Raw genomic sequence first — 25,881 nt, 5'->3', positions numbered from 1 at the left:
TTTTTTAGTAGTGATTTTTGTCGCTGATCTTTCATGACCTTTATTCTTTCTTTCTCTTACGTCTGTCTGGGTTTTTTTTTTTTTTTCCTCCAGGTTTAGCAAAGGAGCTCTCTCAATGTAGATGCCAGGAGCCTTAAATTATTCAGGGATGTGCTTTTTAGATGCTCTTGCTTGCAATCTTTAAAAGCCTGTTAAAGAGAGATTCTTTACATAGGCTTCAGGTAGTTGTATTCTGTCATTTTAACTAATGGCTTAGGATATTCCAAATGCAGTTTAAATGAGGAAAAGCTTTAGTATTTATTTACATGTTTGCTGCATACAAAGTAATTATTTTTGGTTTTGCACTATCAGGTGAAACACGCTCTCTATTTGTTTTATTTTCTTTCTCTTTCTTTTCAGTGACTTAAATTTCAAAAGCGAATTTCAGAACTAGAAGAGCATATCCTGATTGCTTTATTATAGCAAGAGTTGGTGAGCAATTGGTAGTCGTTAATTTTCACTTATTTTGACATATTTTGGAGGAAAAAAACCCCCATGATTAAAACCAAGCAGAAAACACCAGAGTAATATAAGTTCTGATGGGCCTACTGAAGTCAAAAGGAGATGTGTTTACTGGGTTTGTTTTTTGTTTATGATGCAGAATAATTTAATTTTGCATCATCTAGAAAAAAAAAATTCAGTGGACTGAAAAAAATGACGGCATTTTTTAACATGATGATTCACTACATAGGCAGCTGGTAGTCATGTCTTAGTAGTGCACAATGTCTTAGAAACTGCAGTTGGTGGTCGTTTGGTTTTCTCTGTGTGGCAAGTTGCACACACCAGTGTGTTTTCAGGTTGTTTTTTTTTAATTTTTTTTTTTTTTTTTTTTACAAATTTCCTGTTTTTTTTTTTTTTTGAGTCTGTGTGGGTGGAATCACCTTTTCTTTACGGTTAGCTCTGCAAGGGTCGTACTGCAGCAGGCAGTCGGACAAATATCCTACGAGGTAGTGCTGGTTGTTCTGGGTGTTTAGCTCTTCCCTGGTAGGCCTTTCTGCTGCAGCTGTGTTTTGTTTCTTGCCACTTGTCTTGAAACTACTTCCTTTCATAGGTCAGACATTGTCAAATACAGAAACGTTTACTTATTTATTTTAGTTCGTGCCCGACTGTGCTGGATTCTTTCGAAAGGGCTGCGAGAGTCCAGGCTCTGTGGTTTATTCCTGCCCTTCGCTTTGCATGACCTTGGGCACGTTTCTTAAACATCTTTGTTTCTTTTTTGAAGTAGGTACAGAAATGCATGTATCACTCTGCTGTGAGGTATACAGCTTTCCTAATGATCACTTATCTAGAGATCTCAAAAGCGTTTTACAAAGGGAGTCCAGTGCAATTGCTGTGGTAAGAGCTGGAGAGGTCAGGCTGAGTAGTGGATGCTGACCACCTTATCTCCCTTCATAGTTGCCTTAGCCTCGCTTCTTTCATTCTGTTCCTAAGCACTTGTTTCCTTTGTTTAAAGCAGGACTGAAACTGCTACCAGCCCTTAACTTCCTCTCCCCCCCCGCCTTTTTTTTTTTAATTTTCATTCAAAAGAAATTAGGAATTGGTGTCTTTCAGAGAACTTTGTGGGCTCATTTTGTGGTTCATTGCCAGGCATTAGCCTGTGCTAATATGGATTTTTTTTTTGCTCTTTCTTCCTCTAGAGGATTTTTGGGAAATATTTAAATCTGCCGTAGTCACAACCTTTTCCATAATTGCAAGATTTAATTTTTGAAAAAGTTTTACCAAGAGGCAGACTGTCAACTGTAATGCCTTTAACATATGATCTTAATAGTAGAGAATTTGTGGGTTTGCTTTGATTTTAATAAGCAATTTCTGCTTATTTGCTTTTCTGCTTCTGTTTTTATACTAAATTTCCAGCTTTGAAGGTGCAAGGGCTTCAGGTTCGCCTGGACTGTTGTAGTGGTAGCGGCTCACAGGTTATGTAAATACTGCTGGTGGCAATAGCACTGTGAAACAAATGACAGGACCCCATCGCATGCGTAACTTTTGATTTTTAAAACTTTAAAAGTGGAAGCTGTTCCTTTCAGAGTGCCGTGATGGGAATTTTATAGCTAACGAAGAGCTACCTCTGGGCATCCCAGCAGAGACAGCAGCCGTGTTATGGACATGTGGTTTAACTGGATAGGGTCGCTGTGAACCTGATGGTTTCCAGCTCTCTGGGGCATGGAGGAGCCCAAACAGCTGGACAGGGCTGCTTTTGTGGGGTTTTGTTCCTGTGTCGCCCTCCTGGCCTTCTGCTGGCGTGTCCCTGCTCAGCCAAGTTGACTTAGTTTCTTTTTCTCAGAGCCTCATCCTCGTTGTCTGTTTTATTGCAGATTAAAGGCTTGGGTTGCATGTGGAGGTTATCAGCTAATGAATAAACTTCAGTCATCCTGTCCTGTGATAAATCTGTCTCCTAGATCAAAGATGAAGCATGTAGACCTTTTTTTCTTTCAAATGGTAATTTCTTAAGGCTGTCGGATCACTTCCTAAGGTCTGTTTACATAAAAACAAAAACATTAAACATTTTATTCAAAATGCAGAATTTTCAGTTCTGAAAAAACCTTCTATTTCCTCTCTGAGGAAGCCTCCCCTCCTCCCATCCCCATAAGGACTCTGTGAAGATCCCATCTGTGAAAATGCAGGCGAGCCTCACATTGTAACTCCTAGTCACAGCAGTATTTTCTTAACACTGCAGTTATTTCTGTTTTAAAACAGGCAGTTGTTTAGTTAATTTCATCAGGAGTATATATATGTATTAGAGCATCTGTTCGTTTCCAGTTGTATTAAACAAAGTATGTAGAGATTTGTTTCCACTGTATTTTCACACAGAAACGAAACAAGACAGATTGCAGGGTATTAGTGATTCTAATACAAAACTGTTATTCTTCTTAAACTGCCTTCCATGTAGTGTATTTGCAAAATGTGGTTTGTATTCCAAAAGCAGCCTAAATAATGATTTGAAGATCTATAAGCTCTGGGACGGTGTAAAATAAGGAGTCTGCAAGCTGAGTCCATCAAGTTCTATTTATTTCATGTGGTTCTTAAGGTAAAATGTATTTACAGTCTGTATAATTTTTTTGTCTTTTTTATTCTACTTGCTACATGAGCAACTGAAGACAGGAGTCGGGCACCGCATGAAGTTTTCAAAGGGTGTAGCTGGGAAAAAAGGGAGGAGAGAGTGACAGTCCTCAAAACATCAGTTAAGCATTGGAGAGTCTGAGACACATTCATGTCGCGTAGGACGGGTATTCCTAGCCCTCTGTAAGCATACAGGAAAAACAACCCTTGTTTTAGGTTCTGTGTCCTTTTGTTTTTGTCCCGTGCATTTCAGTCTTCGGAAGTAATTACAGTGATACCAGTTACAAGCTGATAAATATGCACAAATGATGGTATTTATTAAATTTGCAGAGTTTATAGAGATTGTCAGTATTTTTTCTAGTCATGTTCTAAACCTAGTCTAAACTGGTGAATGGAAAAGTGATTACATTTTCAAGCTGTGTACTCCAATCCATCTCAGGCTCTCCTTCAAGCCTGAGAAGGATTCTTTTCCTTTCACTTACTCTTCGTGTTCTCCTTGTCTTCGATATATTACTTTTGCCTGTTCCTGGATTATAGTTTGACCTTGATGAGGTGAATAGAGAAGTGAACTGTCTTGGTAAAGGATATCTTTCTTCTTACGTATCTATTTGTTCTGTAAGCTGAGGATTATGTGTGTTAGAAAAGAGTGAATGATTAGCAACTTTATTTCTGGTTGTCTTTTTTCCTGTGGCTGTTTATGAACTTATTCAGCAAATGTGGTTGCCAGTAAGTTAATGTAGTGAAATATTTTTTAGCAGTGACATTTACTGCCAAGTCCTGCAGTCACTGAAAAGGAAGGTTACTGACTGGACAGGTTTTTCTCTTTAAATTTATGTATTACAAGTCGTCATCAAGGACATTTGCAAAATTACGTGTGCAAAAGCAATTCCCAGTCTTGCTAAGTTGATCCTCTTTGTTCAAATGTTGTTTCCTTTCTGCTTCTAAAGTATACCTTAAAAAAGATAAACTGTTTAATTTTTTTTAATGCTCTGTCTTTGTGCTGAAACAAAGCACAGTGTTTCCTTATTAACCCATCGATAAATAAAAATTCACATGACCAAGGCACTAACACAAATGGAGACAATAAAGACTTTGAAAAGTGTCAGTATTCAGTAAAGACCAAAAGTTTCAAGCATTTGAGATTAGAATTTGGGGGCTAGATTTATACAAGTGTATGTGCCTATACAGAGTGTATACTCAGTGTGTATCTATGCATATTCTATATATACACATACAGGCATATAAAAGATATATGCACTATGTAATTGTCAGTCTTACTGATTGCATGCATGTGTAAAATAATCATAAAACTTCAGGAACAATTGGCTTCAGAAAAAATGTGCAGTGCATGTATTGGTAATGTACATTAAGTTGCGAGGCTCGTATACAGTAGGGATGCTTGAAGTAGCAGCAGAAGCCTTAAATGTCAGTGCTGAGAACCAGAGCCTGGTTGCAGGTAGTCAAAATTCCACCGACTCCAGAAAGAGCACTTTGCTAAGAGTCTTTGAATATCGGGCTACTTATTTAAGTCCTGACTTTATGTTCCCAGACGTAACCACTTCTGACAATGGCGTCTTTGTTTCCCTGTTGAATCAGTGATAAAACTTGTGAGCTGAATTTTATTGTTGACTTATTTCAATGGCCCACACCTTTTCCAGTGGAGACTCCAGTTTTTGCAGTGGTTTTTGGTGGTGAACTGAAGATTTGGATTTCAGCCTTGCTTTAGTGAACTATAAACTAGATCTGTTAGAATTGCCTTACTGGTGAGTGTTGGTGAAAGTTTAACATTGACACGTGAAGGACACATGTATTTAGAGTGGTGACAGTCTTGTTCTTCCAGCAAAGTAAACAAAAATCCTGTGAGCTGCCCGAGTTTGTGTATACTTGTTTTATGCATGTATACATGCTTTTATTGTTAAAGGCAAAATAAAATCTAAAAATTGTCCTCTCAAAATGCAATTTTGTTTCTTTTAGTGCCTATCATTGAGAGTTGCTAAAATAAAAACAAGTTGTAAATAATCTTTTAAATTAGTTGTTTAATTCGTGCTAGAGAGAGTTCACTGTGTAGTCCATTTCATTATTTATTGGCTTCTCTTCCTTTCACATATTCTTGAATAGCTAACTGACAGACAGGCTTGATTATCCTTGAGGATAATCTTTTATTATGATGCTCTTTTATTAGGAGGATTTTCCTGTTTTTATAGGGAAGCAAACTGACACACTGGTTATGAATTTCTGAAGGTAGGCTCCTAAGACTGGGCTACTTCAAACTGGAAGGAAGCTTTTGACACTAGTTGTTTAGGTAATGAACAACAAATGGCAGAACCAGAGATTAAATCCAGTTTCTTTCACTTTTTGTCCAGCTGCAACGACAGGATCAGCAACCTTCTCATCTGTAACTGACTGTTAGCTCTTTGCATGAATACATCAGAGAATAACAACAGAAAAATAATAATTAGATTGATGTAACTTGAAACTTTTCCGTAGGAGGGGAAACAAGGCAGAATCAAGTCCTGTTTGTTTTCTGCTGTGGGCATGCTTTTCTAAATATCAGGTTGAGGATATCTTTAAAACAATAAATAAAAAACATACCAAATTATTTATTTTAAAGCTTGTTGTTACTTCTGGCAAAAGTAGTTGTTATAATTTCCAAAGTTTTCTTCATAATTCTGTTCATACAAAACCTATTAAAATGAGACCTGAAAACCTTGAACTGCAGATTTCCCTGAAGTGGAAAGTGTGTGTGTGTGTAAAATCCTGGGATATTATCTCACTTGGATATTTTAGTAATGGGAGTTACGTAGTACTTAGCCATTACCTCTTACAATTTAAATTAAATTTTGGAAATTGCTGCAAATGGAAATCTTGTCCTCAGAAAAGCACACAGAGCCTGATTTAGTGGCCAGCTCTTCTCTCTGCATTTAACTTTATTGATAATTCCCAAGTAGGAATACAATTTAAGTTTTCTCCCAGGCTTGGTTTTACATTAAGACCTTCCTTTTTAGCAGGAGCTCTAAAGGTGGATTGCCTCTCCTTGCACCCTGCCTGGAAGCCTTTGGAGCCACATCCATTATAAGTAACTGTAGGAACAAATACCCCTGGTCTCCTCCCAGGATTTTAACACTGAAAGCTGAGGCAGATGAAGAGCAACTCTCTTTCTCTGTGAGGTCTGGGAGGCTGCAAATCCAGTATAGAGGGATTAAAAATTCTTAAATTCTTTAGGTGGGGTTTTTTTTTTTTTTTCCTCTGACAATCGTCTTATGCTATCCACGAGTTTTAGACCAATTACTACAGAACCCAGCTGGTTAGATTTTTATTAGGTTACTGCTTCCTCCTCCAGAGAGCCCTAAGCCTCTGTTTATTTTGGGGGCAGGGGGAGAGGGAGAGCTCTTCCTCCTGCCTCACCTGCTCTCCTCAGACATCAAAGGGAGCCAGTTTGCTCCTCCTAGCTTAATCCTCCCTTTCTCCCTCCCACCGACGCTCCGCAAATTTCCTTGTGTTCTTCTCGGACTTATCCGGTGTCCGTGATATTTGTCAGCAGGTTAACTTCTGCCCTGGAGGTAACTTGCTGGGAGGCAGAGGCCCTCTGGCAGCGCTTTCCCCACCACATCCCGGCCTACCTGTGACCGCAGGTCTCGCGCAGCCGGACAGGTAGTTGTCTGGAAAGGACAGCAAGCACTGCGCGAAGGGGACATAAATCGGAATAAAACAGTGCCGGTGACAGCATTCCTGTGAGATTGCTGCTTTTGGAGGCTAAGAAATTCTGTCGGCAACTGCAGCTCCCACTGCGTGAAAATACCTTCTAGGTAGTTCTTAACTAGAAGCTGAAATCTTTTGGGGGTGGAGGAGAAGAGAGGGTCAGCTAATGAAAATCGTGTCAAACTGGTCCTTTGCTTGGGGGTAGAGGAGCAGAGGCAGCCGCCTAATAACGTGTGGCAGTTCAGCCGGTTAGCAGCTGCCCAAATACAGTGTCAGCTCAGGCCAAAGGACCTATAGTGTCCTATCAGGGTGTTTACTAACAGCCTCCTGAAAAGTTTGCCTTGGAATTGCCCTGTCTGTGGGTTTAGGAGTAGATTAACATTTATTGATATTTACAGAAAGCTCCCCCCTACCCCTCCTCTAGCCAGCTGGTTTACCTACCCTTTGGGTGGGCTTTTTTTTTTTCCCTATACTGAACATAGTCACAGACTTCAATTTTCAACCATCTTTCTCCTTTTAAATGAGAAGGCGAGCGGCTCCAAATACCTGAATTATCTCAGTGGTGCCCTCAGCACTTCCAGCATGAGAAAGCTGCAGGTGTACCCTCAGTGACTCTAATGAATGTTTCAGAAATTGCAGCTGCACAGACAAGCAAATGAGGGATACCTTGCACTAAAAAATGAGCATTTATAGCATTGAACTGATTATTAAGCTGTATGGGTACGACCTCCCCTCCTCCGCCCTGGCTGGGAACCCCTCCACCTCTCGGGAAGGCTGCATCCATCATGGCTGGGGAAGTCTTGAGCGAGCTGCCCAGAAATAGCTAAACTGGCAAAAAATTTTAGTATCTTAACACGCAAGCTTTAGAAAAGCACATTTCAGTTAAAGAATGACATTTATTTTCATTTGTGAAGAAGCATGTAGAAGAATTTCTTTGCTGAACAGGGGCAGGAGCGTCATTTTTAGGAGTCAGATAAGCTGTGCTGGAGGGAGCTGGCAATATGTCTGCATTATGATTTCCTTGGTCAGTTTTCCCTGTGTGCAGATGCCCTCATGTAAACCAGCTTCATGGACAGTGATGCAACTTTGACATGCTGTCGGTACAGTGAATCCGTCTCTGTTCTCTACTTGAGCCTTGTTTTTGGCCTCACATGTTATTCTCAAAGGCTTTCTGTTAATGCCAGATCATAGTAAAGATAGGGAAAAATTGTGGTGGATATATAGAATGAACATGATCTAGGGATGAACAGGTGATTCAATTAATTTAAAATTTATTTTCATCAATACTTGCTTTTTGTCTTTTAGTCATTAATCTGTAATGCTCTTTGCTTTAAAAAAAAGGATGCGTTACTGCAGTTTTTAAGGTCCAGAATTTCCTAATATCAGTTGTAGGAAAATGTGCTGTTATTTTCCGTCTTGAAACTCTGTAGTAGTAAACAGGAGTGAGTTCCAGCTTTCATGACAGTTTGTCTTCACCTGCTTGCTACTTTTTCCTAACTCAAATTCAGAGTCAATATTTTTTTTCTTCTCATACCATGTAATCTGAGAACAGTCCATCTAGACTTTGAGGATAAAATCCCACTATTTTGGGCTGTCTTTTATTCTTCACCCCCCCCCCCCATCCCTCCCCACTCCCTGAGGATTTTAAAGACTATACTATTATGTAGCATTCGTGCAATGCAGTATTCAAGTAGACCGTTAAATGACATGCACAGTATTGTATGCTTTAGGCTGGAAGAGAAAATAAGCAATTTGCTTCATTTTGCAGAGTGAGTTCTAACTGTTATTAAAGTGCATTTGTAGTTGCATATTTTCCAGTAAAGGTGACAGATTACTTCAAAGCTGGTATTTTCTTTCTGTTAAACAAGGTTCTCAAATAGATCCATCTTGCCCACGTATTCTATTCTTGCCAGTTGGCTTTGAAAGCTGGTGCTTGGGCTCATCGTTCAGAACTAGCTTCCAAAAAATGAGGTCCCATGCTGTTTCTATCTATTGAGCTGGTAGGGGCTGGAAGGATCTGATCTGAAGCCAAGGCGAAGACTGAATTGATGGAATCATACCTAACGGGTTTGCCAAGTACTGCCCAGTCATGAAGTTCCACTTTCTGGGAACGAGCACTGAGACAAGGGGTGGCAGAGCATTTGCGGTGATACTGGCTATCCTCAGATTTCCTTCCCTGGCCACAGAACCAGGCCACCACATAGGAAAGAACTAGCATTTTCTTGAATGCATTTTTACACATATACTTCTTGTTCCTTTCTTCTGCATGCTGCTTCCCCATTTTTTCCCGATCACTTACATGCATTTGAAGAAGAGAAAGCTTACTGCCTTTTATTATGGTATTACACATACTTTGACTCTACATAATATATCATTGCAGAGGCATGCTTGCACATTTAGTGTGCCTTCTTCCATTTGACTCTGTGTGCACACACACAAACACCCAAACACACGTGCAGACTCCGTTTCAGGTGAGTGATCACTGCTCAGTGGGACTAGATGAAGGCCAGTTGTCTTTAGGGCCGAATTCTGCACCTTAAGCAAGTTCTAGTTTTCTAGATGCAACCATAAGATGGAGAATAAGACCAAGATCATGCATTTCTTCAAAAACTGCTTGACAGGATTACTTAGATTCCCCCCCCCATCCCCTCTTTTCTATCAGCTTTCGTTTGTGAAATAGCAAAAGCTCGGGTCTCTTGTCTATGTTCAGTTTTTGTATGAACTGCCAGGATAGTCTCTGAAACCACAGTGATGATACGCATCTGTGTGTCAGACATCCAATTTGTCACCAGCTTCTTCCAATATCTGGCAGAGAGCAGGACCTGAATGAAATCCAGTTGACTGGAGCTCAGCTAAGATCTGATAGAGGTGACTTTGATAGATCAAATGGTTGAAGAACTTGGTGGAGTCTGTGTAGATGTAATCTGTTCAAACACTTTTAAATCAGTCCATAATCTTCCACGTCTTGCTCATCTTTGCAGCTGTTGCAGCGATCAGAAATGAAAGGTTTGGGGTTTTTTGCCATTGTCTAGGAAAGAGATTGCCTAGGGTGAAAGCAGTTGCAGATCCTGCCTCAGTCATCCATGCTTGCAATCACTTCTGTCTTCAGCTGTTGCAGAGCTCTGTATGTAGAGACTTTAATTAAAAATCATTGGGAACAGTTTATCTGGAAAAATTCGTTTACCAGCCTTTACTGTCTTTCCATCCTCCTACCTTTCTTCATCCGTCAGCTCTCCAACACAGTGTTTTTATTTCGGTTTTTGTTAGTGGCCTAGACTGCAGCAGCAGTAACGTCCAGAGTATGAGGGAATGGTCAGTTTGGTGTAACACCTGCTTCAGCTGATTCCTTCTATGGATCCCAAAGGTTAGCGGTAAAGTTTCTCAGTGTAGAGTGGAATGAAATAGAAAGAGCACCCTACTTTGGCATCCTGTTGTCTTTAATCAGATGCCTCTAAAACGGTTATTGAAATTCGGAGTGCAGCTATCTACAAAGGTCTGTAGCTCAAAGCATAATGGTCTAGAAATAAATAATACATAGCTTCCAGAATGCAGAAGGCTGTTGTTCCATAGGTTAAATACATATTTTTGAAACCTCTTCGGAAAATATGTATAAAGCCTGGCATTTCCACCAAGAAGAGAGTATAGAAAGTATTTAGTTTTGTAGTTCATTGTATCAGATACGCAAATACCTATACTGAATGTAGGATTCAAATAGTGAGTAACTGTTGCAGAAATAGAGTGTTTCAGGCCTCATATGAACCCACAGTGTTGCGTTTGGATTTTTAAACGTCTGCTGATAAGGGCACCTAGGTTATTACTATCACCTGAGAAGTAACCAGCACTTTACCCTGTTTGATGAACTGTTCAATAAACTGTTAGTTTATTGAAAGTAGATTTTTTTTTAAAAATTAAAATGCCTACCTGTTGTACTTACAGCATAAATAATTTGTTTGAATCATCAGGTGAGTGCTGTTAAGTTATAGTGAGCGCGAAAAATGGCAAAAACACGAATTAGGGTCCCTGTCCTTAAGTGTATTTCAGTTTGCATTTTGATAGCAGTTTAGAAATGTTATCGCCTGTTTTGTCACAGACATAATTCACATCTTTCTTCAGGCACTGTAAACAAGAGAAATGGTTTAATGGCTCCATAAAAGGCACTCTGTGCTGATAGCTGAGATTAGACCCTTTAGTAATGGATTTTTGTGTGTTGGGGGAAGGGGAGAGCTTGGCAGAGGTAAATGTACTGGAAAAGAATCTTGGAGAGACTCTGAAGTGCCTGCTGCATTTCTGTGTGTATTGGGAGATAGATTTGAAGTGTGACTGTATTGGCTTTATCAGTACAGGGGCCTTCTCTTCTTGCTTTGGAAATTTTACCAAGTACTAACTTGGGTCACCTCAGTCAGTCTAGCGCCTGGAGTCGCAGTGGTATTAACTTAAATAGTTTTACATCTTCTGTCTTTTCATCTTGCCATTAAGAAAATAAAATCCTCTCTATTCAAATGTGTTCAAGAAATCTCCCTAAACTTACATTGCGCATTAAGAGTTTTGCCTCAATCGATTGTTAAAATGAATGAGTTTATTTACTAAATCAGGTTTAGAGGGTGATTTGAGGGCATAAATGTGAAAAGCAGTTCAGAAACATGCAGCAGAAATGTTCAGGGCATGACTTACTTTGACTTCCCAGTTACTTCATTTTCTCTGCAGAGACACAAGATCCTCGAAGTTAATACACAAGAATGTAGTATTACTTAGGAGATATTGGAGTTCACTAGCACAAGCAAGGTTACTGCTGTCAGTTGATTTGATTCCATACAATAAATGCTCTTGCCCTACAAGTGTTGATACTAAGTCAACTTCGTCCCTTTGGTCACTGGAGTCAAGATTGCCTGCTGTTAGCCCACATAATTGAATTACCAATAATATTTCACGCCCTTTAAAAATATGTTTAAATCAATTCCTCTTCAGAATGTAAAGTCAGATTTTATTTTGTGTTCTGGGCAGGAATCTGAAGTTTGAAAATTATAAAATAACTTTTTGCTCAAAGGAGAAATAACTTCAAATTTCACATAAAATATTCCTTATTTTTTCTTCATCTTGAATAATCATCTCTTGAATTGAAAAATCATTTAAACTATTGCTTTTATATTTGATTCAGTGCATTTCTGGGGCTTTCTCAAAGTAAGTGATTCAGTTCTATCTGTACAGAAGTTCTCAGGCTAGAAAGTATACAAATCAGTCTCCTCTAAGGCAGACTGATTCCTCCTTTAATTTCAGAATTCTTAATAAAATTGTTCTTCCTTTGGGTCTTAAACTGGGTGTTACGATGAACAAAATGTTTGAGGATTAGGCTGTTGACAGATAGCAAAGACAATAGCGCTTCAAAATGAGGGGCAGCAGGTTTCACCCTATTTTTTGCATGTTCTGTGCAAATTTACTTCATTGTGGTGAAATTACTATTGTTCTGAATAAATTCTAGGTCTGTACAACAGAACTTTATGTATAATATGCAAGCCTTCTTACTCTGCAAATATAGACAGATACATATATATATATATATGCACAGAGAACACGCATACAGTAATGTATTACTCTTTAATCAATTTGCTGCAGATGGTAGCAGTCTATCTGCACGTTGGCTTTGGAGAAGCTCCAGACAGGATCTGCGGGTTGAGTCCATTCTGATACCGATAAGCCTGGCTTTCCCCAGTAGTTGAGATGAGGTGTTGAAGCTGTCCATCTAAATACATGTTGTAAGATTGTTTGCCTTTCAAGTTCGGAGGTAGTTATCTGTAAGTAATCACTTGGGATGAAATCTTGGCCCTCAGTCACTCTTAATAAGATCGTTATTAAGGCAGAGTGCCCGTTACTTTAACAGGGTTGAGACTCTGTTCTGGGGTTAAGTAAAATGAATTTGCCATCAGGAAGAAAGTGGTGAGGAGCTGGTTGTTTGAAATGTCATTTTGTTAATTTGGATGTGTTGGTAGCTTGGTATGCTGCAGTAATATTAGCCTGTATAAATAAGCAACCTGGCTCTCCTCAGAAGAAAATTAATTGAAAACATAATACAAAATCCAGCTTAGTGGAGACGGTGTATGTTTAAAATCTGGTTTAATAGGTGCGCTGTAAAATGAGTGTCACACTAAAACGAAGAGCGACGGGTGGAGGGTTTCAGTGATGACACGAGAACCGTTTTGAATGTTTGAAATTTTATTGTTGGAGTAAGTCTGTCATCTTCAGCCACACTTAAGATGTGGTTTGAAAGGTCAAGTAGCCTTCCAGAAAGCCCCCCCCCCCCCCCTCCAGCGTGATATTTTTCTCAGGCTATCTTTTTTTCCTTTCTACCTTTAAAACCCTACACTTGAGGAGTTACAGATAAAGGTTAGCATGGTGACTGTGTCAGGGGACTGCCCGAGGAAGGCTTTAAATTTTACAGCTACGTTATCTTCCTGGCCGTAGTTAAGATAAAGATCTAATATAAAATCACTTTGGACTGTAATGCTTTCCCTAAATGAAATGAAGGCGTTAACCTACTTGATTTGATACACTTTACCCTAGCTTATAAAGCTGGGAGGAAGGTGAGGTAAACTTTAATTAAAACTACAGCACAGATGCCTTCTAGCAGTGGGCCCTGTACCTTGCTAGGACTGTACAGTAAGCAAAATAAAATGTACCTCGCAGCCGAGGCAGCAGGCTGGAGCCGTGTTCAGTGAAAGTAATTTAATTAGTGTTGATCATGACTCCAGATGATGGTGATTTGATAAGGAATAATTTAGTACTTAACAGCCTTTTACATGCACCAACTCCATGTGGGAAGGTAAAGCAAATTGCACAAAATGAATGTGCTGCTTTCGCTTGTGCCTGTGCCAGTGAGCTGGAAAACTGCCTGTTAGCAGACGTTCAGGCTCTCAGCGCTGTGATGAAATACCCAGCCAGTTCTCCGTGCAGGGCTGTGGTGTGGGAGTCTCTGTACTCCCGTTATTTAAAAATAAATAAGGGAAGTAATTTTTCATAACAGATTAACTCCGAGGAACTAGAAAAGTTAAAATAAAAAAAAAAAAATAGAGCGGCATGTGGCCTTTGTGCGAATATGTGATACTGACTTAAAGAGTCCTGTTGCAATTGTGTTTTAATTCTCTGATTCAGGTCAATGAGATTGCCTACCTTTCCCTACTCTTTCCTGGAGTTGTGGGGCCCATCACGCGCATTAAATGTGCGTTATGTGACCGAGACATGCAAGGAGAGTCAGCAGTCAAAGTTCACTAACAAAAACCTGAAACAAACTCCCGGGTGTCAGCCTGCTTTGCTGTTACGGTGGAAAGCTAACTGGGCTGCGTTTTGCCGTACGAGTAGTTTGAGAATCTTTATTCAGGAAGTCCATATGGTCTTTTATTTTAGTGCAAGTTCAGACAGTGTTACTCAGAAAGAGCTCTTTCCTTGTTGTGACGTTCACTACTGTTCTTCTCTGTTTCTTAAGTTACTGTTCTGTGCCTATGTGTTCCTGTACCTGTTTTACTGTCTTTTCCTTTGTAGTCTTTGCAGATAATTGGCTCTTATCCACCAAATATAGTAGCTAGAAAGCAGTTTTAGAGACAATTGTTGTGAATTTTGTGAAAATATGTGGCAAAGTAACATTGTACTATCTTGCAGATGTCTCAGCTGAAAGGTGGTAGTAGAAGCTGTCATGTAATAGGGTGCAAGAGGACTCATTTGCAAGAGTTCTCTGAATGTTGCCCAACTGTGGGAAAACCTCTGCTGGGAATCTGGGATCCAGATCTCACAGAAATTTACAAATCTGAATTTATTGATTCTGATGCTCGCTTCTTAGACAGCATTTCATTTACCTCCCCCTCCACACCAAACTCATGCATATGTAAGCAAGTGTATTAATATCAGAAAATATGTAGCGTGTAACAAATTGTCTTTCCTAAGTTCAGGTGCAAGGGAAGGGGCAAGATATACTTGATGGTGTATAATAACGGCTTGATTTTGCACTGACGTTCTCTAACAGGGACTGCCACATGTACGTGGATTTCCAGGGAGGCGTAAATGTCTGTGTCAGGCTGGAGCGTGATGTTCAGACTACGGTGTTTTGGTGACAGCATCAAAAAGCAGTGATAAAATTGATTTCTGAACTTTAGGCTTCTCAGAATTCAAAAATGTGTTTACAGCCTCATTTCATTTAAGACGGAAGGGTGTGTTTTCAAGCTGTTACATAGCTGTCTTTTCATCCTTTGTCCTCCTAGCCACTTACTTTATATTAGTCTATGTCATGTGAACTTTGAATTTTCTTCTGCTGTAATTTTGGTTAAGTTTGGATGTGAAATAAGGGAAGTTGGCTGGCTTACACTTATATGCTGGTTAACCTTGTCTCTACTTTTTGGCCTTTTTCTTAATCCAGAGCAACTTCTGCTTCCATTAATGCTGCATCTCTGTCACACTCTCTCTGTTCTTTTCACCTTTTAAAAAATATGATTAATTTTTTTTTTCCCTAATTTGTGTCTGTATCATATTTACAATTGACTTTGGTGAGGCCAGGATTTTATCTTGTGTAATTTTGAGAAAAATTACTGAAGCAATTTCTAGCGTATTTTTTTAAGATGTTACTTTTAACTAAAGGCCCATGTAATCATTCAGATCCATGAGTTTCACTGCAAATTTTCATGCATTCTGTGGGACGAAAAGATTACTGATCATATGCTTGAGGCTGATATATGAGAAATTTATTTTGGATTCATTTGTGTGGCACTCTTTGAAGTGAACTACTATTACATTTATAGCTAAAAGCTACCTCACTAATATTACTTAGAAACATTTGGTGCCTGGGAAGTATTTTGCCTCTGACAACATTTACAGTAGTTAAGCCAAATATAAGTGGGCTGTTATTTTCCTGCTAATGAGATGGGATCCTGGCCATCATTCTATTAAACAATAAAAGTGCTAATAGCCAATGGGAAGGATCTTTGGTGTCTATTTTTCAGTTGACACGCAAAGAAATATTTGAAATGTTTATTTCCTATATTGTTTTTAGTATTATCATGGTTTAATTAGTCATGTGTTTAATTAATAGTGTCTAGCTTACTTGAGAATGCTCATTGTTAACATTGTACTTGGGTTTTAATTACATTTTTTTTCTCTTTCCAGTGGCTTTTCATGGTCTCCCTGTGAAAATCAAGAAGGAACCCCATAGCCCATGTTCGGAACTTGGCTCTGCTTGCAGTCAAGAACAGCCATTCAAGTTCAGTTATGGGGAAAAGTGCCTGTACAATGTCAGGTAAAGCAATCAGGAGCATGTTTGCAGTGAGAACTGCTGATTTAAATGAGAACTGACTAAAGAGTAATAAAACTATAATAGAGATCTTGTAAAAGTTACCTCTTCAGCAGATAACAGACTGATGAGATAATGCGTTTAGCTGATGAACACTGATGGAGTTGTTTACAGTTATATCAAACACTTGCATAACCATTTTAAAGCAGTGTTTTTCATCAAAATGCATATTCTCCATTCCTTCTGCATGGGAAATAGCCAGAGTTTAAAAACCCAGGGTGCAAATATGAAATAGAAGGAAGAAGTGTCTTGTTGTGTTGAAAGTACTTTCAAAATGCATTACACATATTAGGAAAGAGAAGGAGATCTGTGTAACAGGCAAGAGAATGGCAGGTCTGAGCAACACATTATGTATTTGACAAGTTTTGCAGATGTTATATGTGTGTATTTGTGGGTGATTACAGTTTCAAATAGTATTTAATTAGTCTCTGCATCTTTGGTACCTATTCAAAAGCAAGTTATCTTCTTTTATAGGGATAGATAATAGAAGCTTTAGTTATTTGTGAGTGGTGGAGGGGCTTGATACCACTCTTTTCTTTATTGACTTTCTTTTGGTTTGCACTTACGTGTCACTCCTCTCTTAGTGTCAGCAGTGAAGGATTTCTTATTGACATTTCAGTCTAGTTTAGAATCTTTCATCTAACTTGTGAGTTTTTATTCTCATTAATGTACTGCCAAAACTGCCAGCACTCACAGCACTTACATTTAACTTTTTGGATATGAAAGGGGGAGGGGAAAGATTGGCACCATAGCCAATCATAGAGGAGTGATTTTGATTTAAAAAATCAAATGCATACATTGATGGATTTGATGGGTGCTAGGGGACCCGACAGGAAGGTATGCAAGTTTGTGCTTACTGTCTGTCTAATGTCTGCATTTTTCCTGTTCAAAAAGAGGGATAATCAAAGTGTGCTCAAGTCCTTTCCTGATTTGGGACATCTTTGAAATAGCATCTATGTATTTGCAGGACCAGCACTTTATTTTTGAAAGAAAGGGGGGGAAAAAAAAACCTGTCAGGAGAGGCTGCTGACATCCTGGTGTGGGTAGCTAAGCCAACATACCATTGTTTTTCTGGGTCAGATCCCTTCCCTCTAGCTGTATTGTTTTACTGTCTCACTTTGTGGTTCGTGCAAGCTCTAAAAAAGAGTTTTGACAGGCACTGCCGACTCTTTGTGCTCTAGTCCAGGTGCTCCTACTTTTATGTATTTTGTATATCTCCTGTTGGAATGTCACTGTAAGACTGAATCCTTTAAAAATACATTTCTGTGTCCCAGAGAAGAAAATGCTACGTTAAACCACTTGCCCCTAACATGAGTTTTTCTGTGCTCTTTGCAATGTAAAGTAGAGAATTTCTCTGCCCCAAACTGGTTAATAAGGTAACTATAATAAAAAGCTTATAAAGTTGACCCTTGGGTTTTTTTTTTTTCTGGATGTAGATACTAGTTTAGTTGTTTTTTTTTTTTTCCAGAGAAAATAACCTGACTTTCTTTCCCCTTGCCTTACTGATAGTGCCTATGATCAGAAGCCACAAGTGGGAATGAGGCCCTCCAACCCACCGACGCCGTCCAGCACTCCTGTGTCGCCGCTGCACCATGCCTCCCCAAACTCAGCTCAGACTCCTAAACCTGACCGAGTTTTCCCTACCCATCTCCCTCCATCCCAGTCCATTCAAGAAAACAGCTTCCCTATGGACCACAGGTAAAACACAAAACTTGTGAGGGACCCACGCAGAAGGCATTTCCGTTGTGTTTCCAAGTGTCTTATACAGGGTACCGCTGATTTCTGCCCACAACAATTTCGTATCAGGTTGGGGGAGCCAAGGTGAAAGCCAGTAAGGTTCAGAGTGTCAGAAATATGTGTGTTTTATGAAAGACTGACACCTTATTTAAAGGACTTATTGTAGGAGTTCATATTGGCAGTGAGAGCATTTTAATGACCTGCTTCTTTTATCTTGTGAGGGTGATTACAGGGTGCTAGATAATCTCATCTAGGCTCCCTTTCCCATGAAAGGTTGGACCATATGGTCTTTCAGAATCCCTTCCAACCTGGACTATTCTGTGATTCACGTGAGGCTAGTAAGCCCTATGAGGTAATGAAGTCACTAGCAGGCATGATCCTGGCTATAAATATCTGGCTTCTTGCTAAGCAGTTCGCCTATCTAAGAGATAAGTGGCCGTGTTATGGTGTTACTGCTTCAGAATATTCTTTGGAAGGGTGGATCATTTTTCCAGCTCCTTTTGAAATATAGCATTTCAAACGAACAAAGATGCCAGCATAAACTGTGCTTAAATAACATTAGTCTGAGTAAAAGCCACAAGAGCCAGAGACTAGAATTAAAGCTTAAACTGTCCTTAAGTCACCCTGTTTTGTTTCGATATGTTAGAAATCCCCAGACAACTATCTTTCTTAGCAACTGTCTTTCCAACAGATATGCTCAGTGGATTTCCCTGATTTTTGAGACCAAACACTTTTTTTTGGTGGATTTTTATTTATCCTCACCTTTATTGCATGAAACTATTTTTGTCTGCTCTGCTGTGTCATTGCTCTGAGCATTTAAAATTTCAGCTGTAGGTAAAGAGATATCTATGTCAGAAGCTCAACTTAGTGCTTAAGCATTAGCAAATGAAGAAGCACCTGAAAAGAAAATTGCCATTGTTGGGAGTGTGATTTGCATGCTTCTGCTCCAGTAAGGGCTATTATCTCCATGGATTTGTGCAGAACACTTCTGAAGGGGGTTGCTAAGGTTTATATTGCTGTTTTGTGCTCTCCTGAGATAGTTTTAACGGTCACCTAGGGTTCTCTACAAGCCCTGCCGTTGGTGAGGAAACACTGAATCGGCCCCTTCAGCTGCCATAGTCACTGTCTTTTCTCCCGTCGTGGACTGCGGTCTAACCATGCGGGCCCACATTAAACCAAGCAGTGGTTTTGATTACAGGATGGTGAATAAGTGTGTTTCTGTATATACACCAAAGTAAAGCTGTCAGGAGGCTGAGATATCCAGAAGATAGATCGCTTCTGTGCAGAGAGCAGTAGTGAGATTTTTCAGATGAAAAAGATCTTTTGTTTTAGGGCAACTCATAAAGAGAGTGCTGAAGCTGTGTGTCAGCCCTAATTTGAATATTTATAGAGATTTGCATAGACCTTAGTATGTTTTTCTATACCCGTAACACTTGCTCTGTACAAGCTTTTTAGGCTTTTTACATGATTCCCCTTCCACTCCTCATCTTTGGTATGCATGTTCTTTAGGGCATTTAGCACAAATGCTTTGCTTCCGTGATAGAACGTCGTGTGTTCTGCTGAAGTCCAGAATAACTGACTCAGGCCAAGAAATCTCATTTTTCTCCTTTTTTAAAGAAAGGTACAATAGTAGTGGAAGATACTTTTCCCCATTTTCTTATTTATTTTGAATCTTCTCACTTCCAGTTCTTTGAAGCAAGTGTGTACTTCATTTTTTTTGTGAAATTCAAATCTTCCCAGTTTACAAGGTGATATGCATACTGCAACGAGTGTATTCAGAAAATGTCATTTAAACAAATAGCCTGCCTATGTGAGTTCATATGTACATCTGTGACTCAAGGCATATTTCTTTGGAACATGCATTGGTGGCATAAGATAGTGTTAGTATTTAGAACACACAGCCCATACATCTTCATACGGGGCACGAATATATGAACGGTAAGTGGTCCTAACAAGTACCAACAGGAATCAAATCCACTTGTATAAACAAATGGCTTGATTCCATACAAAGCTTTCAGTACAACAAGTGTTATTAACTTCCTTTGAGGCTTTGTGAGTGAGCCTGTTTCTTATTTTAACTTCAAGTTGCAATTTTCTGATTCACTCCTTGACAGTTCTTAATGATAATTTCTGCTTCTTTTTTTGGCTAATGAAAAAAGGAAAAAAAGGAAATGAATGCAGTGCCAGTCAGCCTAACTGTTTCATAATACATTTGAGTTTCTAAGTTTATTTTCTGCAGGTGTAGGTGGAATTGCAAAACCCAATGTTACAGTGCAGTACTCTTTCTACTGCAAAATATAAGACGGCATCATTAAAAAAATTCATTTTGTCTCCACTACTATGTTGTAATAATTTCTGTCTCTGTAGCTCCCACAGAATTTGTAATTAAGCTATGACAGTAAATATTTGTCAGACCAAGTTCCCAGCAGTAATATGACAGACATCAACAGAGTTTAAATTGTTTCAGAAACATGTACTACGTATGAGTTGATAGTCAAGGATTATATGGCCTATGCAATGAAAACTCTGCATTCTTCTTCAGTCACCTAGTTTTTTTTTTTCCAAGAGAATGTTTGCTTTTGCTTGTGTGAATCAAAGTTGGTTCAGATCTGAAGTAAAGGAAGCTGAAGAATGATTAGTTCTTGATTTTTTTTGTGTGTGTGATAGTGAGAAACTTGCAGAGAAAGGTAGATTTTTTTTTTTCATTTTACTTTATTTTTAAGAAAAGTGTGTCTTGTTCATGATGAGTGATAACAGTTTGTTGCAAGAACATTGCATCTGCTGTGGGTTAGTGCAGACACAGTACTACTACAGTGGTGGTTACTGTGGTAATCTGCAGGAGACGACAAGAAGGCTTTGTGCAGTTCATTGGGGCATGGTGGGAAAATAGTGTCCTTGTATTCTTCTTTTGTGCTTCTGAACCTGCAGATGTCCAAGTAATTACATTCAGACCTTTTAGGTCTAGTAGATGTGTTTTAATGAAGAAACGATAAGTAGTGTTGCATGTAAATGAAGTCAATTTAAAACTGAATTCTGAGATTTTATACCTACTGAAGAGCATTTGGGAGTAGTGAATGGCAATGTGGCTTGTGTGGATGATGACTTCCATGTAGAAATGACCAAGGGAACAAGTTAAGGCAGGAGGACAATTGTTAGGCATTGTTTCTCTTGGCAAAAATTTGCCCTCCCTCCGTTTTCTGAAGTGTTTACGTTCCCTTCCCATTAGGGCTGGAATGCAGTGCCAGTCTTGCAGGTAGATCTCCCACGCACTGTCCCTGAGAGGACAGAACTGTGGACTTTTACCCTGGAACGATTCCAGATGTTAGGGCAGACAATACTGTTTATTCAAAATGCCTGTGTTTGTTGTGATCAGAATGGTTCAGTGTAACAGTAAGAACAGTAAATTAGAGTACAAGCAATGTGTTGCTGATACTCATGAAGGAACAGAGAACTCTACCTAAGCCTCCTTCGTGTTACTGTGGTAGAATGTCAGTCTTGTACTGGTTTGAAGCTTGTCCTTTTCCTGTTTACCTCTTCCACTGAGAAAAGACATGGAAAGCAGAGAGGATGGTGGTGGGGACACGTCTTAGAGCTGGTATTAATAGATGGGGTTTTTTTTTTGTTTCTTTGCTTGCTGCTGTTGTACAACACAAGGGATCCTGATAGGAGCACTTGGCATTCTCACAAGCGAAATGTTTGCTACTGAGAAAGTGATACAGCCACTAACCATGACTTGTGAAGATCTTTGCGAAATGGAATGTATCTCAAGTCCTTTACGTGACCTCTCTAACTTGTGTCCTAGATTTCGCCGCCAGCTCTCTGAACCTTGCAATTCTTTCGCACCTTTGCCTGCAATGCCAAGGGAAGGGCGTCCAATGTATCAGCGCCAGATGTCTGAGCCAAACATCCCTTTCCCGCCTCAAGGTTTTAAGCAGGAGTACCACGATCCAGTTTATGAACACAACGCTATGGTTGGCAGTGCAGCCAGTCAAAATTTCCCCCCTCCTCTGATGATTAAACAGGAACCTAGAGATTTTGCGTATGATTCAGGTAGGTGAGACTCTCCTTTACTTTTGTGTAGTAAATAAATGAATCCAAGCTAGTGCTATGGATGTTTTGATTGTATGAATTGAAACTTACTCTTTTGGCTTCTAAGTCTCCTGAAGTAATTTGTCTTACGTTGTTTATGAAGTAGTAGGATTGCTATGTAGTACCGCGTATCTCATGCCAGTGTTGCCATTGCTTGCTCTGCAGAGGATTTCATTTTCCAGAACCCTCTGTCCAGACAGTGCACAGGTTAAAGAAGCTGTGGACAAAAAAAGTAATGGGTGCAAAATTGAGCTTTGCTTAAGAGGGGGATTATACTGTGCTATCTCATCTCTGACCTCTGAATTTGTGTGCTCCATTTTATGAGCTCTTTCATTTATCTGCCAGAAATAGAGGACTCTTTCTCCTCTTGCTTGCACTACTTTAAATCAGGAGTAACTCCGCTGAAGTGGGGTTTATACAGCTATAAAACCAATGAGGGAGAAGAATCAGCCAAATTGGTGTCGCTTCTCAGTTTGTGCATACTGCTGTGTTTTGTGGAGGTACATAATCTGTGATGCCAGATTGCTGATGTAGAGAATACACTGTTGCTATTAATAATGTTTATTGTGATTGTGCTTATAGGGCAACTGGAACGGAGCTGTATTGCTCTGTAGACAGTACAAAACAGAGGAGGTGGTGGCAGAGCCTGCTCTGGATAGCTTCTGGTCAAAATAGAAACATAAGCAGTAGAAAGGATAAAAACATAAATCGTGGGAATAACATTGTAAATGTTTGCCACAATTTAAAAATAATATTTATATTGTACTTGGGAAAAGAGAGAGAGAAGCAAAAAAGGAAGTTTAGTGATGAGTGCCAGGTAACAAAGAGAAGGAAACTGGCAGGGTGGCGTTGGTTAAACCAGCATGTAGTGGGCTAGGTGGGTTAAACAGTTGATCAGTACTGAGCTGAGAAAATGCAATCAAAACATATTTTTCAGTTCCAGTGTAAGTGATTTCTGCAGCTCCTCTTCAGACTCTGACTCTGTCCTGCTTTGTGTATGCCACAGTGTTGAAAGGGAGGGATTTCACTGAGTCCTTAACAAGCTTTTGGAGGAGGGAGCATTACTTTCATACACCTGTACCCTGAGATGGGCTAGGGAAATGGATGGCCCTGGCTGACGTCAGTCTGACACTCCCTTCTGGGTGCCGCAGTGCCTGCAGTGCTTTCCTGCTGGTTTAGCCTCTGGTTAGATGCTTTTGCAGTTTATTTCCCAAAGGCTACATGGCAGCTAAGGTGAGATCTCCTTTGAGAGTTCAGCCCCTGACAAGCTATCATCGGGTTTGATACAGTGGAGAATTTGGTTTTTTATTGTCTTTTCTGTAGCTAACTTAACATTGTCTATTAGTTGGCTATTTGGTGGTATCATTGTTGTAAAGTGCTTGGTTTTGAATTTATCTCTGTGTTAGAAAAGGGGAATTTGGAAAGTACACCTGCTTTCTCCTTTCTTACTCTTGACAAGTAAAGAACCAATGCTTAGGTAAATTTAAGTTAGGCGTATAGAGGAAGGAGACCAATGGTGAAATACTTCTCCAAGCTGAAATATAAAACAAGATGAAAATGAGTTCCGATTACAAAAATGAGATCTAGAACTAAACCCATTCCTTGATGAAGGTTCTGAGATACGTGGCTTTGGGTGTCATGTGTCTTTAGTCTTACAGAGTAGCATGGCAGAGACTGTCTGCGTAGTTAATGTGGCAATGGGTAATAAATAGAGGACTGCAGCTTCAGGCACTGCCAGTCCCTTGCAACCTTCACAAGCACCGTTATTCATCCTGCTAAATTAAAGGGTGAAAAAAGGCCCTTTTGTAAGCATGCTTCATATTTGGCTAGGAAGTGGAATCTACTTATTGCATACTGTTACTTTAAGTCTGAATTGGCTACTACTAGCATTCATCTTTCTTTGGAATATTCTTTATGGAGAAAAAAAAAAAAAAGGAAATTTTATTCTGAAAGGAAGATGTGCAAACTTGCATCCAGTCCTGTCTTGCCTTTTTTTTTTCCTGTGCCAATGAGAACAACATTCCAATTTATAGTAATGATGTTCCAGCAAAATTGTTTTTTCTTTTGTAGATGAATAATTAGTTTTTAAAAATGTAATAGCCGTGTAACCAGTGGTCATGAAAAATTAATCTGTTGGTATCAGGAAGTACTTTTGTTGGCCTCAGAATCACTGCATTTAAGTTGACACATCTGTACACTCCATAAATTGCAGTCAACAACTGTGGTCTGTTGATATTTTGTCTTGTTACCATCTGTTCTCTAGAAACCATCATTTTCCATCCTTGCTAAGAGTACATTAAATAACCCCTTAGGAAACATAATGTATTTGTCACTGAATCATTGATTTCATTTTTCACCTATGGATGTTCAGGGGAGGAGAAATGCTAGAGTGAAAGGTCTTTTTTGCATGGGATTTTATTGCACCTCAGATAAGAATATAGAAACATATTTAAAGAGTTCATTGTCATGCACAGAGATGTTCCTTTTGGGATGTTTTTGAAAGAGCCTCATAAAAGTTCATTGCTTTTGTGCATTATACTTTTATACTTTGTGGGAAGCTGGTGAATGAAAAGCATTATTATGAAATGATTATAACTCTATTAAAACATGACATTAATTATGACATGGGAAATGGCAGATCAATTAGTTGTAATTGTAATTGCAGGTATGCAATTTCTACTGCAGAATGTTTGAGATAATGGAAAAAGAAAAATGTCAACACAGTAGAAGCTCTTCCTTATCCATCCGCACTTCCAGAAGTCATAGTGCATCATACATGTTCAATCAATCAGATTATTTTCTGCCTCAGATTTTTTTTTATTTTCCCATGACTGCCAGTCAGATGTATTTGGTATTTGATACTGTATCAAGCAACTTTAAGCCCAAAGATGCAGCCAAGGATATATAGAGCTTTGCGATTTTGTGTCATTAATGAATATACCGCAGAAGTCTTCCCAAGACCTTCGTTTACAAGGGTTAATAGTAGGCATTCCTGTACAGTTATGACTTCTAGAATTCAATTCAGGTATTCAGTTATTTAAACAAAAAGGCCAAACTTGAGATGCTTTGTGTATTCTGGGCTTTGTTTTGAAGCAGGATATTTGCAGGCTTGATCCTCTCTACTGATGTAGTATATTTGCAAATTTACTAAAGGATGACTTGAGCTATGCATGTATCAATTAATATTAAAAGTTTAGTTTTAAAATGACATCATAAATTGTTGTTAAGTTTAAATCTCACATTCTGTTTTGCCAAATTGGAATAGCTTCTCTGGTTGGAAAGCTCTTCTGTGACCATGTCTTTGACTGGGAGCTTTGAAATTTGTCACACAGTGGTGTTAAGAGATAAGTAGAGGAAGAATTGTTGCTTGCTTGTACTTACTACCGATTGCCAGGAATTTATCTGCTGAAATCTAGATAGATTCAGTCTTTCTTGAGCAGGTTAGGGGCATTAGCAGGGCTGTTCTCACAGTTACATTTCAGGGTAGCCTCACAGTTAATACGCTTGAATAGACCTTAGAAAATTTAGATTCTCTCCCTGTCGCTTCTGGAGTTTTCTTCCAAGATACTAATTGCATCACTTAAAGAATGAACTATCCTGGCCTCCATATCTTGCTTTCTGGGTTGCTCTTCCTTTTAATTCCTGAGGCCTCACAACCAATAAATACTTTGTGTTGGTATGTTACAATAGATGAGGAACTGCTCTGTTAAGAGAGATGAGTGGAGGCAGAGAGACACATCCTTGTTTTGTGTACCCAGTTAGGACTGGATAGTTTTTAGAGAACATTGTGTATTGCATATGTTCAAAGTTTAGCTCCTAGGGACTTCCTTTGTATTGCTAGGTGAGAAAGGACGGGGACATCATATTAGGGTCCCTGTGTAAGCACTGCAAAAGAAAGAAGTGCGTAATATGAAAAGTCTGGTAGAAGCGACATG

The 25,881-nt window shown here is 39.2% G+C and overlaps 1 protein-coding gene across 2 annotated transcripts in view; it reads left to right on the top strand.

Moving 5' to 3' along the window:
* The window catches only part of ETV1 (ETS variant transcription factor 1), a 67,359-nt gene that overhangs the window by 17,889 nt on the left and 23,589 nt on the right, over positions 1–25,881 (top strand). For both annotated transcript variants that reach the window (XM_086742425.1, XM_086742426.1), the window contains exons 6-8: positions 15,937–16,066; positions 17,630–17,818; positions 21,660–21,907. In XM_086742425.1, the coding sequence (XP_086598551.1) occupies positions 15,937–16,066; positions 17,630–17,818; positions 21,660–21,907 (567 nt within the window). The remainder of the gene's footprint in view (positions 1–15,936; positions 16,067–17,629; positions 17,819–21,659; positions 21,908–25,881) is intronic.

Source organism: Chlamydotis macqueenii, chromosome 2 (assembly GCF_036417535.1).
Source record: "Chlamydotis macqueenii isolate bChlMac1 chromosome 2, bChlMac1.mat, whole genome shotgun sequence".
NCBI classification, from domain to species: Eukaryota; Metazoa; Chordata; class Aves; order Otidiformes; family Otididae; genus Chlamydotis; species Chlamydotis macqueenii.
This window is presented reverse-complemented; position numbering and strand designations above follow the sequence as displayed.